This window comes from Zootoca vivipara, chromosome 9 (genome assembly GCF_965207765.1).
Source record: "Zootoca vivipara chromosome 9, rZooViv2.hap1.1, whole genome shotgun sequence".
Classification (NCBI taxonomy): domain Eukaryota; kingdom Metazoa; phylum Chordata; class Lepidosauria; order Squamata; family Lacertidae; genus Zootoca; species Zootoca vivipara.
Window position 1 is genome coordinate 41,750,460 of NC_142592.1, and position 16,579 is coordinate 41,767,038.

The 16,579-nt window shown below is 40.4% G+C and overlaps 1 protein-coding gene across 1 annotated transcript in view; it reads right to left on the reverse strand.

The window, feature by feature from the left end:
• The window catches only part of EP300 (EP300 lysine acetyltransferase), a 73,038-nt gene that overhangs the window by 34,002 nt on the left and 22,457 nt on the right, over nt 1-16,579 (reverse strand). Inside the window, exons 3-8 of the mRNA XM_035126525.3 lie at nt 8,647-8,823; nt 4,002-4,263; nt 3,426-3,539; nt 2,770-3,006; nt 1,829-1,922; nt 694-831 (exon numbers count right to left, since the gene is read on the reverse strand). Coding sequence (XP_034982416.3) covers nt 694-831; nt 1,829-1,922; nt 2,770-3,006; nt 3,426-3,539; nt 4,002-4,263; nt 8,647-8,823 — 1,022 coding nt within the window. The remainder of the gene's footprint in view (nt 1-693; nt 832-1,828; nt 1,923-2,769; nt 3,007-3,425; nt 3,540-4,001; nt 4,264-8,646; nt 8,824-16,579) is intronic.

Here is a 16,579-nt window from a genome sequence, read left to right on the forward strand (position 1 = left end):
GGGCATGGTCAAGATCCTATCTCTTTGTTTTAATGGAAGACATTTCAACCCCCCTATGGATGCCTTGGGGGGGGGGGGTTATGTGGCAAAGGTTCTAAGTACCGAAAAATGGCTCGTAACCCAGGATAATTTATTTGGGCAGGGTTACAATGGTGTGTGTGTGTGTTTGTTTACCCAATACATCATGCACAGAATTGCCATTTAGCCCTGGAGATGACTTGTGTCTTCAGGAGCAGGGTGTGGAAACAATTACTGAGAAATTAAACACTAATGACAAAAAAAAGATAGCTCAGGACAACATGGATTACATGCTGGAACCAGATCACACAACTTGCCCCCCACTGGCTGTTTCCTCTGAATTCCAACTACAACAGCCTTTCAGGCATTTCGTTCAATGTAGAGATTCCAATGAGCTAGGCAGCAAATTGGAAGTATTGCGATCTTTGGTCATAAGGCTGATTTTCTCCTTTCATTAACAACTCTGTCTGATCTTTAGACTCCTGCTCAGTCTCCCACAACTCCCATACAAGCGATACCAGTAACTGTAATGTTAATGAGGTAAGAAAAGTGAATAGTTACATCAATTATCTATGAAAGGAATGCAGCAGATACATTTAGAAGGTTTAAGTACTTTTATTGCACTATTTCAATTATTTCATCTATAAGTTTGAAGATTTGGTGATCAATACTTACAGTTTATGAACAAGGTGATTTCTGAGGTCCTGAGTAATATCTTCATGCCATGGTTTCCGAATTCCAATGCCAGAAGGATGTGTTGCTGTTGGCATGGCCCCCAAACTGGCAACATTGGCATTTTCATTCATCATAGTACTATTAAAAAGAAGAGATGATTATCAAAGGCACAATAAACCTCTTTAAGTGAGACTTTCTTTATATGTAAACACATCACAAGTAACTCTATATGAAAGTGGCCTACTCATGCTCAGATTCCTGCTCAGCCATAGGTGGATAAACATCTCTCCTCTCTCTCTCTCTCTCTCTCTCTCTCTCTCTCTCTCTCTCTCTCTCTCTCTCTCTCTCTGTGTGTGTGTGTGTGTGTAGAAATACAATTTTGAACATTAGCTGCCATTTCTTGCATCTGGAAAGTCCTGGGTACTTGTTATTAACCAACAATAATTTACAGTGGTCAGGAGTTGAAGCTTTTTGTCCTCACTTTACCTGTGTCCCAAGCAATGAGCTGCAGTAGCAACATTATGCACAATAACCAACTTTAATTTAATTTGTACAATCTCTACCAGTCACAGCATGTACCTTTTTGTGGAACAGAATTAATTATTTAGCCTGGTATATGATATATATTCATATTATATATCATACGGTAGATCAAAACCTGTGCTATATAGCATGTGTATCACTAGCAGAATGTGCTATACTACTTCACTGACAACATTTTAAATTCCAACACTTTCCAGTCAATATAGAACCAGCAATATAAGAGCTTGCAGCAGCACTACAGAATTCAGAAACGAGACACATGTATATCCACTATGAAAGCAATGCAGCTACTGCAAGTTATTTTGCTTTACCTATAACCTTTACAAAATAAGTTTTCAGGTAAATGTGGAGCCCAGACAGAGTATCTCAACGCTAACTCAGTATGTTGACCTCAACAGATTTAGTTCAGGCGGACAAAAATGCCATCTCTATAATAAAGAGGTCACAGATAAAAATTTTAAAGTATACAATATTTTCCTTTTTAAAAAATCCCTTGTTAAAAGTTACTATTTTGTAGCTCTGCCACTTTTGTGAATTCTTTCCTCAATGTGTTACCGAAAGTTGCTTTCTATACAATTAAAAATAAACTTACTTTTGAGAATTCATAGCTGGATGCAACATTGATTCAGGTAAGAGACTCTGGGCTTGAACACCAACACCTCCATTCACTCCCATAGGATTAGCATCTAAACCAAAAGAAAGAAAGAATAACTACAACAAAACAACAACAACAATAACAACAACAACAATTTATCATTTGTACCTCGCCCATCTGGCTGGATTTCCCCAGCCACTCTGGGCAGCTTCCAACAAAGATTAAAATACATTAAAACGTCACACATTAAAAAATTCCCTAAACAGGGCTGCCTTCAGATGTTTTATAAATGTCAGGTAGTTTTTATCTCTTTGACATCTGATGGGAGGGCTTTCCACAGAAGTAAGAAGAAAGAAAGAAGTAAAATATGCTCTACTGTAGATTAATTGCTTTAGGTGCTTAAGTTGTTTCCAGATATTCTAGGATACACATGCTGCTATCATTGTCGCACAATAGATTTTGCCCCAATTACAAAACGGCTTCTTTCCCCCCATATGAATGTGCAGGAGCAGCTCAAGGGGGGATGGAGGGCTTCTGATGGCAGGAGCAGATCTTGCTTCCTTAACTGAGTCTCAGATTGCAGCATGTTTAATTTGTTTATCAAATTAAAAATGAACTCAATGGGAATCATTGAGATAACCCCTCACTAAAACTACGCTGAGTTCAACTTTTTGGTTATACTAGAGAACAATGAAACCTTGAAAACTTGCTTTTGCCATGTACAAAGTCTCACTATCACCCATTCTCCCAATGGATGCAAAACTTCACAAATCCCTTTAGTAAAATACTAGAATAAGTTGTAGTTTAGGTGTTGGTGGTAATATTTTTGTTTTAATGCGGAATTATATGTTTTATTATTGTTGCCATGATTTGGAGTTGTTAGCTGCCTTCTGAAATAAGGTGGGATATACATATTTAAAACGAAGTTAAGAACATACTTGTAGGATTCATGGGGCGAAGTCCCTGTGGTGACTGTCCTTGCTGCTGGCTCTTCACTTGAGCTTGTGTCTGCGTCTGCATCTGATTCCCTTGATACGTCAGTCCAAGGGCAGCATAAGCCCTCTCAATCGAACTGGGGTCAATCTGGTTAGTAGCATTTATGTTGGGGGTTGTCTGCTGACCCACCCCTACAGAGCCAGAATTTCCAAGTCCTACTGCACCACCACCTAGTAATGCTAGAAAAAATGAAGACATAAAAATGATCAAAAACAGTGACTAGAATGAACATAAAACACATCGATCCTTTTATAAAGTCCTTAGTAACACACCAGTAAGATTTCGGGCATTAAACTGTGTCTGTTGCTGACCTGATAAGCATGGAGGCTGCTGCCTACCACAACCTGGGCAGCTATGGCTGCATCCTACTGTATTTGCAGACAAGACTGCCATCAAAATATGATAGTGAGGCCAGAGTAGAGGGTCTGTGTATATCCAGGGTCCCTGCTGTCAGGAGCACTGCTTGTCCTATAGGGACTCAATCCTGCAGCTGGCTCTCACACCAGCCATTAATAGTATTAGGAAAAACATTATGAGAAATGAAGTGATACTGCAAATCTGTAATGCCCTAAAAAGAAATAAATTAATGACTACTTACATTGTTGATTTCTTTTGTCCCCAGCATTCTTGAGAGGGAGACACACAGGACAGTCATGCCGTGTACAATTCTTCCAGTGCGATATGATTTGTCGTGAAGATGCACAGTGAGCCACTAAAAAGAGGGTTAAAAAGCAATTTTGTTAACACTTAAAACTTCTTTGAGCCAGCTATACATGTGCTACTGATGCACAGAATCTATGCACAATTACTTGGAGTACAGTGTGACTCACACTTCTGAGTATATTGGACTGCACCTTTTATATATATATATATAAAAAGACTAATATCCAGAATTGAAAACTTTTCCCTTAGTCTTCTTTTGACTGATAGGTCAAGGGAAATCTTAGTTGATTGAAACTTATCTTATCAAAGTACAGATCAAGGCTTTTCTGCTCTTTGCAATCTGTATCTCTCATCCTGACCTTGTAATTTGTGGGCACAAATTACTGCAAGATTGTTTTTCAGACAGTATTAGCTTCCTACTGCCACAATGGTAACATTTCTAGAGGGGCTTGACTTGACTTTACAAGAACAGGACCAAAGATTTCTATGAGATGAAACGCTTTATACTTACCCTGGCAAGATTTTCCAGCCTGGCAATGTGTCATGTGGTTGAGGACATTCTTCATGGTTCGACAATGAGGGAGGTTGCACTGTCGCACCTCACCATTTGCTTGTTCCCGCCGCTGACATTTGTGAGCATGTAAGAGGAGAACAAGTTGCTGCTGAATGAGCTTGCGCTTTTCTGGGTCTGCAGTTGGTGCTCCTGATCCCATGCCCTGGGGGGCAGTTGACACCATCCCAGCCTGCTGAACTGGAGGTGTCTGCTGTTGACCCTTCAAAGGTAAATAAAGAAGACAAATGGAAGTCTAAACCTGACAGTTCTCTAACACAAAATAGTTATTCATGTCTTTTGAAAGTTTGCTTAAACCTGTAGAAGAAGCAGCTATATGAATTACTTTAAGATAACCTAATAAAACTTCTCTCTCCAAGAAAGCTCTTATTCCTTTGAAGAAAACCCATTCTCAAGCAAAGTACCACAATGCAACATAAAGAAAGCAGCCATACAACACAGCCTACTAATAAAATGAGTATGAGGAATGATTTCATGAATCAATATTTTCTTCCAGCAGCCAACACATAAATATACCATCCCAGATCAAGCACAGGAGACATAGTTATTGTAGCCACTACCAATGCAACATAGCAAACTAATATTGCTGAGCTTGATAACTAGAAATATATGCTCCTATTCTGCTTAGCAACCACCTTGCAACGCCACTTGTGAGGCTGATCTTTGGAAGTGGCATTGGAAGCATTATTCCATATTGCTTTTCATTCAACTTCAGAGAGCTTGACTTGATTAAGTTTTAAGGATCTCCAGGCTTACTTCATCAACTGCGAATGAATAATTATTGTTTTTCTCTTTTAACAAGGGGTCAAGGTATGAGAGTTCAGCACAGCTAACATAGTACCATCCATGGGGGAAATTCACTTTTCCTGTTAGCTTCACCCAAATACAGTAGTAAAGGGATTTTTTTCACTTTCAGCCTGTTTTCAAGTATACTGGAGCTTCACAGCTTCAAACTAACCGGGCACTAGAGGCACCAGTTTGAACAAAAGTTACACTAATAACTGAAATGAGCTTTCCTCTGCATTACTGATCCATAAGAACCATGCTTCATCCTTCCCAAACTGACTAAAGCATAATACAGTAGAACCTCGGTTTATGAACACCTCGGTTTATGAATTTTCGGTTTATGAACGCCGCGGACCCATCTGAAACGGATTAATTCACTTTCCATTACTTTTAATGGGAAAGTTTGCTTCAGTTTATGAACGCTTCAGTTTATGAACAGACTTCCGGAACCAATTACACCCATGTTTCAGTTTATGAACGCTTCAGTTTAAGTACTCTGCGGACCCGTCTGGAACGGATTAATCCACTTTCCATTACTTTCAATGGGAAAGTTCGCTTCAGTTTATGAACGCTTCAGTTTATGAACAGACGTCCGGAACCAATTGTGTTCATAAACCGAGGTACCACTGTACTACAATTGAATTACCCTTTTGCAATGCTGTACCTTCCAGAACTTTGACTCTTCACATGTATGGGTATTATGGCTATTCATGGTAAAACCCCACTGTCGTGAATGGAACTTCCCTATACAAGTGATAGGATTGTGGCACTCACAGATAGCTTCATTCCCTTCAAATTAATTGATGTACCAAATACCAATCACAACTGATAAACTTACTCTTTATTAGAGTAATAAAGAGTAACACAACATACCTAATTAGCATAATCTACTGTATATTCATACAGTGGAGCTTTTAAAGTGCTCTTTGCCAATGCTATATGGTGTACAATATTACACTGGCCCAGTTTGTACATAGCATTTAGCCATAGTTTATTTTAAACTATAATTTAATTAGAAGTGTGTTCCTGCCCACTCTATAGTTCCTATGGCCTTTTAAACTGTGCATGTGTGTGGGTTACTGTTTTTGCTTGTTACTATGTTATGTATTTTTGTATTTCTGTATTGTAAACCATGCTGTGATCCTCGGATAGAGGATAGTATATAAATTTAATAAATAATAGTAACAATAAATTGTTCCTCCCCTACTCCTGCATGTGCCTGCCCCTCTCTCATTGAGGTAACTGTTTGACCAGTTCCTTGAGTGTTAGAAACAGAGATATAAAAGCTATTTGTCATATGGCCCCTTAAACCTAGGTGATGGGCACACTAATGGAATGTTTAGGCGCTTAAAAAAAAACACACAAAAACAACCATGCTTACAAAGCCGAAAATGAATTTTGTATACTGTCAGCTCCAGCTAAAATCTGACTCATGCCATAGCACAGCAGCAAAAAAAACCCAACAAAAACCAATGCTGCTGTGCGCCAGCCAGTGGCGGAGATGTCAGGTGCCATCTTGGCACCCAGGCATCTTCATTTAGTTGTAAGTGTCTGATAGCCAGGTGCAAAATGAGCATGGTGCCTGGCTAATATTGAATGCTGTAAGAGAGGCAAAAATGTTTACCCATTCCAAGGGAGAGTAAGTAGAATTCACTTCACATCTGAATTTATTAGGTTAGTCAATTCTCATTATGTGCCAGTGTCAGGAAGCCTCTGCAGAGGGAGGCCAATGTTTATGCCCTCACTCTAATTCATTGACATGACAGTAAACTGCCTATACTCATTAAAACATACTTTGAAATAAACTATAGCTTAATGTATTGTGTGGACCAGTCCACTATGGGAATCTATTAGATCTGAGAGCCAAAGCAACTGTTGCTTATTGGCATGCTGATCTGATGAGCAGCGCAACATGCTGCCCATGTGATTCCCAATTGGTTTGGATCACATCAGGAATATGGCTTAAAAGTTAATGTGAACAGTACATAATGGAAGCAAGCAAAGAGGAGCACTGTAAGATGTTTTGACTTCTAATATTCTTTGTTCCCAGTATTTTTTAGGCAAAAGTTCAGCACAGTTCTATTAGGATCAATACGTTAGTTCACTTTTAAAATGCCAATACTGTACCTAATGATGTACAATTTGACCATAAGATGCATAAGACATTCTTTTTAGTCAGCAATCAGAACGAGCTTGAAATAAGTGAACAGCTACACACCTGTGCTGCTCAGAGTAGATGAAGATGATGAAAAAAGATTTTAAAAATTATAGAGCAACACTTGGCTACAAAGATTACTGGCAACAGCAAGCCATTCAGAAATAGCAGTCTAAGAACGTTTGGGGATCTGACTTACACTCTTAGCTTTCCACTTTTTAAGAGCATGGTTCCATGCATAGTCTCAGGCCACACATACAATGCAACATGAGATAAGTAATACTGCATGCATACCTGCAGTTGTATCCTATCCAAGGGTGGTAGAAAAATTAAGACAAGCTATACATGACCCAGGAATCAGCTCTACACAGCCTCTTCAGAGCTCCCCTCCCCAGCTCCAGCCTGCTATTCAGTGTGGCGCCTTCATCGCCCACCGCCCAGGCCCCTCCTGACTTCCCAGAGAATGGAGCACTGAAAGCTAAAAAAAGCCAATATAGGCCACCTGAAAGAGAGGTGGTAGCTCTGCATGGCCTTTTCAGACCTCACAATCCAAGTCAGTCAGTTTGCCCATCTTCACCACCGCCCACAGCAAGGAGAAAGGGACATTGGAAGCTCCAGGAAGTGTCACACTCTCCATGTTCTGACCAGCCTGGCTCCTCCAACATCTTACCCAGCTACATTCTGCCTCCTCCTCCACCTCTGTATTGCCCAGTAAGAAGAGTATGTTCCTTGATACCCCTGCCTCCAACCTCTCCACCATCCCCAGAAAATTGCTGTTAAAAATACCAATGAGGCACACATCATCTGGAAGGGAATAGGGATGCTAAGAACCTTATGAGCATGTACAGGCACCTTCCCACTCACACGACCACTGACACATGCATCATTTTTTGTGCCCAAGGGGGGCAGAACAGGACAAAAAGGACTTGTGTGTGTCCCACTGACATGCACAGTTACTGGGAATGGAATCTCTATGTACACAGAGATTTTCTTGTACTGCTGTGTCACTAGCTCAGCACTGTGGAAGGCAGGATTAACAAGAATCAAGTTAAGTGTGTACACATTCATTACACTGTCTGCTCATTGGGAGCTCAGGTGTATCTGTGGTGCAATGCTCCACTGAATGTGTTGGCTCAACGGCTGCAAACCATAGATTGGCAAATGAATGAACTGATGCAATCACTCCTCATCAAATACATCTTAAATCCTGCTATGACAATGCACCTATGCAAGTTCGCATAAAGTCAGTTTTCAACAAAAAGCAATTTTATGTCATCCTTTTCTTCCTGTATCCCATTTCCCCTCAAACTTTCTGCCCAAATTATCAACAAGCACATGAACACAGTTTCAGAACACATCACAGTTATTTCTATATCTTCTCCAATATATGGATGGAAATAGTACTCTGGGCCTCCTAAAAGGCTAGAATTCAGATGATGAAAGGGTAGATATGAGAGTTATGCAAAAGACAATGAGATATGGATCAAATAGAAATCCCATTCAAAAGAAATTAAACTCAACTAAGATGCTTTTTTCCTCTAGGTTGAATACCCTTATTTCTCATGGTTTGACACAATATGGAACCCATTAAGACAAAATACTGAACTAGCTGTACAATAATTTGAAACAGAAGTTACTACCTACCATATTAGGCATTACTGGACCAGGCACTGGCTTCTTGTCCATTGGAAACTGGGGTAAACTGTTAGGTAATACAGGCTTATTTTGCATCTGGGGACCAAGTCCACTGGCTCCAATTGGTTGTCCAGGATTCTGGCTGTATGGTGGGACATAAGGACCGGGGTTGTTCATCATTCCCATCTAGAAATTAAAGAATGACAATTGAGGAATATTTTCATTTTCTTCTGTTCATTTCATGGTATACACTATAGTTAACTACTGTTTGGTTCAAGGAATGGAATATCAACAAACTGTAAAGTATTAACAAATTCTGATCTACATATACCCTCTTAATACTATCCATCTCTTTCCAAACCCCAATTCAATATTGGTTGTACTGACAATTAATAAAATTTTGCTATCATTCAATACTTCTTGCCTGGACACTGAGGTCCAGCGCCAAGGGCCTTCTGGCGGTTCCCCCGCTGTGAGAAGCCAAGTTACAGGGAACCGGGCAGAGTGCCTTCTCAGTAGTGGCACCCACCCTGTGGAACGCCCTCCCAGCAGATGTCAAAGAGAAAAACATCTACCAGACTTTTAGAAGACATCTGAAGGCAGCCCTGTTTAGGGAAGTTTTTAATGTTTAATGTTTTATCGTGTTTTCAATATTCTGTTGGAAGCTGCCCAGAGTGGCTGGGGAAACCCAGCCAGATGGGCAAGGTATTAATTATTATTATTAACAGACCATTGTATTTTAATATTTTGTTGGAAGCCGCCCATCTGGCTGGGGTATAAATAATAAATTATTATCATTATCATCATTATCATCATCATTACTACTACTACTACTTTCCATTTTCCCTTCATTTTAAATCAAGCATTTCTTCATATACCATATATTCCTCCAGATATTGAATTATATTGAGCACCTCAAAAGTTAATTTATCCTTGAATGCTTATGATCCAAAGATGCACCTTCAATTTTACAATCTGGATATTGAGCCTGATTCCAGTCATAGGTCATAAAAGAAATTGAAGATTTGAAAGAATGTCAAAAAATGGCAGATTAACAAAGAATTATATACCACTTGATCTAAGAAAACCTCTAAGCAAATTACAAAAATATAAAATACAATTATTGATAGTTCCTAAATGTCAAATTCTTACAAGTGCAGAATGAGTATTATGAAGCACCTGTAACAGTGTCAGTGCTGCAGACTGAAGCTGTCAAATGGGCATATATACACAAAATAAGCAGAACACTTTACTACAGGCACCCCCAAACTTCAGCCCTCCAGATGTTTTGGACTACAATTCCCATCTTCCCCGACCACTGGTCCTGTTAGCTAGGGATCATGGGAGTTGTAGGCCAAAATATCTGCAAATTGTCTCCCACTAGCGCAATGGGACTTCTCCTGCTCCACCAAATCTACTCTGGAGGGTCAAGAGAACCCCTAGAACATTGCACGGGGGGGGGGGGTGTGAAGAGAAGGGACAGTTCAACCTGACAAGCAAAAATGCACGCACTGACAGAACAATCATTACAGCATGAAGCTGAATTCCTCCATATGTACAATGGTGGACTGGTCTAAATCATGACAATCTTTAAACAGTTATCAAAAAATGCATGAGTTTTCAGTTGAAATTGAAGCAACAAGGCTCTGCTCTTCTCCCCAGCTCCAAGCTGGTGGACTCCTGCCCGTTATAAATAAAATACACAATCTCTTGTGCTTCTTTCAGAAGTGTGGTCTACCAGAGCAGGTAATTTCCAATTATTGGTTCTTTATACAGGAAGATTTTCTCTGTCTCAGGTCTTATCTACTTGTCCAAGTAAGTTCATTTAATACTATTTTGCTTGTAAAGTTCCTAGATAGTAGGAAATCTCTTCTGGAAATTGTAAGAAAGGTCTGCTGGCCACAGTCCATTTTACACAGAGATTTTAGTTGCAGAGAAAACAAGCACATTGTTTTTAAGAGAGAGAATATGTGGTTTAGACAAAGTAGCAGGTACGAACATAATTAAGAAACCAGCAGCAGTTAAATAAACCTAGATGGCTATAGTGGAAGAGTTCATTCTATGCACTACTGTAACATACTGGAAATTCCCTTCCAAAACTTTCTGATATCATTATCTTTTACATTATCTAATACTCATCAACATACACAATTCAGTGCCCTGTCCTCCAGTAGCGACAGCTGATGCCACCCCCTAAAAAGGTCACACTGCCAATAAGTTGAGGTGAATATAAAACAGACATAATTCTGTAGTATAGTACAGTAGTAGTAATTAGGGCTGGGAGATATCAGCTTTTCAACATAGCGGTGTATCGCCAGCAAAACATGGCAGTTTGGCGATATACCACAATGTTGAAAAAACAAGATGAATTGGCCTCTGCCAGCGAGACACCAGGTGAAACTGCCCCAGCTCTCACCTTGAGAGCTGAGGCAGTTTCACCCCCTCCCCAGCTGAGACAGCCCCGGTGCTCTCTCATGTGAGCAGCATAGCATTGGAGCTGCTTTGTGCCACTCAGCTGGGGGGAGAGAACGCCTGGGAGTGGGCGGAGCATCAGGGCTCCTTTAACTGCTCCCTGCGGGTAGCAGCAACCACGCTCTCCTCAGCTGAGCAGTTTCACAGCGCTGCTGCCAGCTTGCAGAAGCTAGCGCAGGGCTGGGGGCTCCTTTGACTGCTCAACAGATGCAAGGGCAGCTGCACATTCCTCAGTCAGGCAGTTTAAAGATGCACTTCATCGATACAGCTTGTTTCTCCCTCTCTGTCATATGAGAACAAAGTGGGATGGCGGTTTCACTCAGCGAAATACTGCTGAGTGAAGCAGACATCGCGGTCTGCTCCTCATACCTGTCCTGGGCGATATATCGCCCAGGTCTAGTAGTAATGGAGAATCAGTGTTCCTTAGCCTCAAACCTAGAGAAGCAAGGAAAAATAACTGAACACACAAGTTTGGTTACATCAGTGTAGAATGGAGCCTCTCTGCTATCCTTCTATTGGGGAATAGAAGACAATTGCAAGTTGTTCGGCTCTTGCCAAGTCATCCCATTTCCTCTGTCATCCTTGTGTCTTCAGTTTGTGTACCTCAAAACATGCCACATAAACAACCCTGAAAATTTAGACTGCATAGGTTTAGATCCACCTTGACAGCATAGATCAGGGGTTCCCAAACTACGGCCCGGGGGCCGGATGCGGCCCAATTGGGCTGCCAATCCGGCCCGCGACGACCCCCGCCGCCGCCACCCGCTCTTACGGTGGCAGCGCTCTTCCGGGTCGGGAAAAAAGCGCCGAAAATCCTTTGTGCGCATGCGTATGGGCCTCTCCCGACCCGGAAGAGGTCATTTCTGGTGCACTTCCGGGTCGGGGGAGGCCCATACGCATGCGCACAACGGATTTTCGGCGCTTTTTCCACCCTGGAAGCGCGCCGCCGCGCCAGTAAGCGCCTGTGCGCATGCGCACAGGCGCACACTCCTCCGCCCACCGGCCCGCACAGGCGCGCGCTCCCCCGTCCTCCGGCCCGCCGCACGATCGGCGCGGTGGGAACCGGCCCAAACGCCGGTAAGTCTGGGGACCCCTGGCATAGATCATGAAGTTATACATAAACTGGCAGGCACAGTATGTTGTTCCTCTGGTAGTTGCTGTGGCCAACTTCACAGTCTAACCGGTTATAGTTTATTGTTGCTTTTTAAAGAATGTGTTTTAAAGTTTTCATTTGCTAGATCATAGGAGGTGGGAAGGTGCTCAGTATGCTGTGCACAGGAATCAAGTGGACTGCTCGCAAAGAGATGAAACATTTCCACCACTGCCAGCTCACTTTTCATACTGGATTCTAGAGGTCAAGCTCCCTACTACCTGTCCATCCTAGAAAGCAAGAGAGCTGGTGGCAGAGAAAAGAAGCACTTCATTCCTCTTCCACCAGCCTGTAGTACCTCTATGCTACACAAGTAGGAAAAGGGAGAACAGGGAGGTGTGGAGTGACCCGTGCCTCTGCCACTAGTCCATTTGCTTTGTTTGCTGGATTTGCAAAATGAGTCTTTATTTTCAAGACATAAAGTATAGGAACACAAAAGGCTTGGTGCCCACTGTGTTTCTAGCCTGTAGAATTCTTTACTCTGCTTTTTACCCATAGCAGGGGCTGGCAAAGTATTCTATTCATCTTCCATCAGCCCCTCTTTTGAGTACTGTTTTTGGCTGGCTGTTAACTTTGTGGCCAATTTATACTATTATTGTCATTAAGGTAATTTTTAAGTAGCCTTCTGCACAATCATCTCAAAGTTATGTACTACATGAGAAAAGTGAAAAGACAGTTAAAAACACAAAACACAACAGCAGATACATTTAAAACAAAACTCAAATAATATAAAGTAGATATAGCAAAGACCGTTTATCCAGTTGAGAAAGCTTGTGCACAATTGTTATAATCCTATTATTTTTTAAATATTTGATTGATCTAGGAATAACCTCCAGCATTCTCTTCCATTCATAATTTCATGTGAAAGCTCACTATGGACTATCAGCAGTCCCTAGATTCACAAGTAAAACTCAAGAGATAAATGCTATGACCACCAAGGTCCCTTGCAACTCTTACTATTCTAAAATATCAACAGATTTTAAGTTTAAGGTTTGTAAAGTGGACCCATTTGGGTTCATAACTAAACTATCTTCATGAGCCATTCTTCCAAGCCTCTAACTAACTAACTGAATCATTGCACCAGTGTAGCCCACTACCATTAAATGGAATATGGCTGAGACGTGAAGAGAAAATCTGTTCAAATGCACTAGCTCGCTTACAGGGTACTACCGTATAAGCAGGCCAATTGTTAAATCCCAGTTAAGGCCATATTACGGTATGTTTGGACCACTCTGTGATCTTTGGATGAAGAGAAGTATATAAATTTAATAAACAACAACAATTGAAATAGTATTTATTCTTCAGTAATTGCTCAGGGTGCCTTGCAAATGAACCACTGCTACAAAGGAGTAATTGACAATATTGTCAATTGCTTAACATAACAATGAGTAGTAGAAGCTCCTATATTTGGGAGGGGGTGGTTCTCCACACATGTTCTTGGCAGCAAACTGATCCTCTAAATACTCAAATTTGGAAAATTCTCTATAGATGCTAACAGAGCAGATGGCACTGGAAACTTCTGTTTCAAGAATGCAATTTACTCCCCCTCCCCTGTTAAATTCAATCTGCAGCATGTGCATTTTAAAAGCCCAAAGTGACCACACTCCCACTGTAAACCAGTGTTAGAAACTCAAAACTTTGAGAACTTAAGAATAGCCACTTTATCCAGGGACATTTCACACATACATATAGGCCTATTCTTACCTCTTTTTCTTAATGGCGACACAGACTATTCATAATGTAAGAATATTCTTCACAACTGTGAGCAGGGCAGTGGGGTGGGGTAGGTAAAGAGAAGCTACAACAATGAACTATAACGTTGTTCACCGCTCCTGCTCAGGCTGCACAGAAAAAAGCATTTTGGTTCCTGAAATTCATTCTGATTGTGTAGATAAAATAAAACTTATAGAATTCTACAGGATGTGTTATTAGTGTGTGAAAACAATCAAGATCCAAGGATCCCCAGGCATGCACCTCCAGATGATGGAAATGTCAGGCGCCATCCTCGCACCTAGGCTTCTTCACTTGGTCACAAGTGGCTGATAGCCAGGCGCAAAATGTGCCTGGCTAATTTCAAACACTGTTGCAAGCTACTCTAACATGTTTGCTCTAAGAAAAGACATGTGAACCATCATCAAGAAAAAATAAAGGAGAAGATGGGATGAACTTTCCCCAGAAATATAAGATTACAGTGTTTGAATTAAATTCAGTATATACCAGTTAACGAGGTTTATTATTGCAAAGCTAAACCTTTCAGTTCATTTTAATATGTGGCATATTGAATCCTTAAGTGGCCAAAACACTCGTTAGACAATGCCAACATGTAAAGCAATGGATCAAAATGTAATTAAGTCCTTTCTTGGAGTTCATTTATGTATCAAATATATGATGTCTTTTTTTACTGAAGCCCCAGAAACTATGCTATTCAATTATGACTTTGTCAGTTCTTGCATACATTTAAGTTTTGAACCATATCCTTTATACAAAAACTCCAGGATTGGGAACCAGAGACCCTCTAAGTGGGCTTCCAACTCCTATGAACTCTGACCACTGGCCATGCTGACTGGGCCTGAAGGGAATCGGAGTTCAACAACATCTGAAAAGGAATACATTCCACATCCTTGGTGTTGCTAATATGGTGCACAAGAACATAGGAAACTGCCTTAGACCAAGTCAAACTATTGCTGCTGCTAGGCCTATATCATCTATAGTCTGATTGGCAGTGGCTCTCCAACATTTCAGACAGTAGCCTTTTCCAGCCCTACCTAGAAATGCCAGGGGTTGTGTACAAGATGTCCCAGGTTCAAACTGTGCACATTTCCTATTGTGAACCTAATCAGAGATTTATCCCAATTTCATCCTGACATTTCCACTTCACATGTGGTTGTATAATTATGTTATTCTGGGATGTCTTGTACAATTGTTCTTTGAAATTATTTTTTTAAAAATAGATTATTAAAAAATAAATAAAAGTACAAACAAAAATTTGCCACCAAGTTACATCCCAACTTCATCTACTTCTAACTCCAAGATCTTGTACTGCAGTCATTGCTTAATTCTACTTGGACTGCATAATGTTCAGATATCAAGGTTTGGTTATTCTACACCATCAATGATATTTACTGTAGCTCATGTATACTAATGATATGCCAAGTAACTACTACGGTAATCCATAATTCTTAACTGCTGTTCAAGAAAACGTGACTCACCTTTTCACACACATAATAAAATTAAATTACTGCTCAAATGCAAGAGTTCTAGAGTATATTATTCAACGGCACCAGAAGATTGTAGAATCATTGTACTGTGCTCAATTAGAGTCAGAACAGGCCAATTTATATGAATGGATGGAAACACACCTCTTTTAAAAAACAAACACTGAACACCTGAACAGAAGTAATATCAAACTAAGCCACTTCAACTTAAATGAACACAGTTCATTCTTTCTCTCATGTACAGCTGTTTGGGTTTGATAAAATTAGTACATATTAACCATTTTCAGTGCTTCCATCCCCCCCCATTAAATTTAAGCAAAGTTCATAATACTAAATTGTCTTAAAATAGTTGCAAGTAATAAAAAAAATTATTAGTAAAACTTTGAATATGATTTACTAACATTTATACCACATCTATAGTACAGAGTGTTGTATGGTATAGAGTTTTGAGACAGCTATATATAGTATAGACTAAGTCCAACAATTATCATAATCAGATTTGCAAAGCTGATTTAAACTGGGCATTGGAAAAAATTAGATCCATTTTAGAAAATGGAAATTCACACCACTGCTTTCCACCTATTTAGAATTCAGGATAAGCACAAATACAAAACCTTTGCACAACAAAGTATTAGTTAATAATCATGTTTCCTGCAGATAAAGCACCTATATATTATAACCCCATGAAAGTAGAAGAAAATGCTCGTCCTGATATGCACAACTGTCATGCCATTTTGCTTTGCCATACAAAAGAAGCCAAGTATTTCATTTGAAGATGAAGCTCAGCTATACGTACTGTACGCTACAAAATACGTCCACACTTTTCATTTTTAGACCCCTCAAAAACCTCCTGTTACCCGTTTACTTTTCTAGACTCGGTTGTGGGGTATTGACAACAGCTGGTTGGAGAGCAACACAGATCAAGCATGCTTGTTGTCAGTTTGTACTAACTCCACCTCAAAAAGTGAAACTTGGGCTCTCTGCCAACAGCCAAACCAGTTGAATACACTCTTGAGTTTCAGCCTCCATTTCAGATTTCCCTCTAATAGGCTAGCTTAAGAACATACATTACAAATGGGGGTGTCCAAGCTAAAAAGAGTGTCCT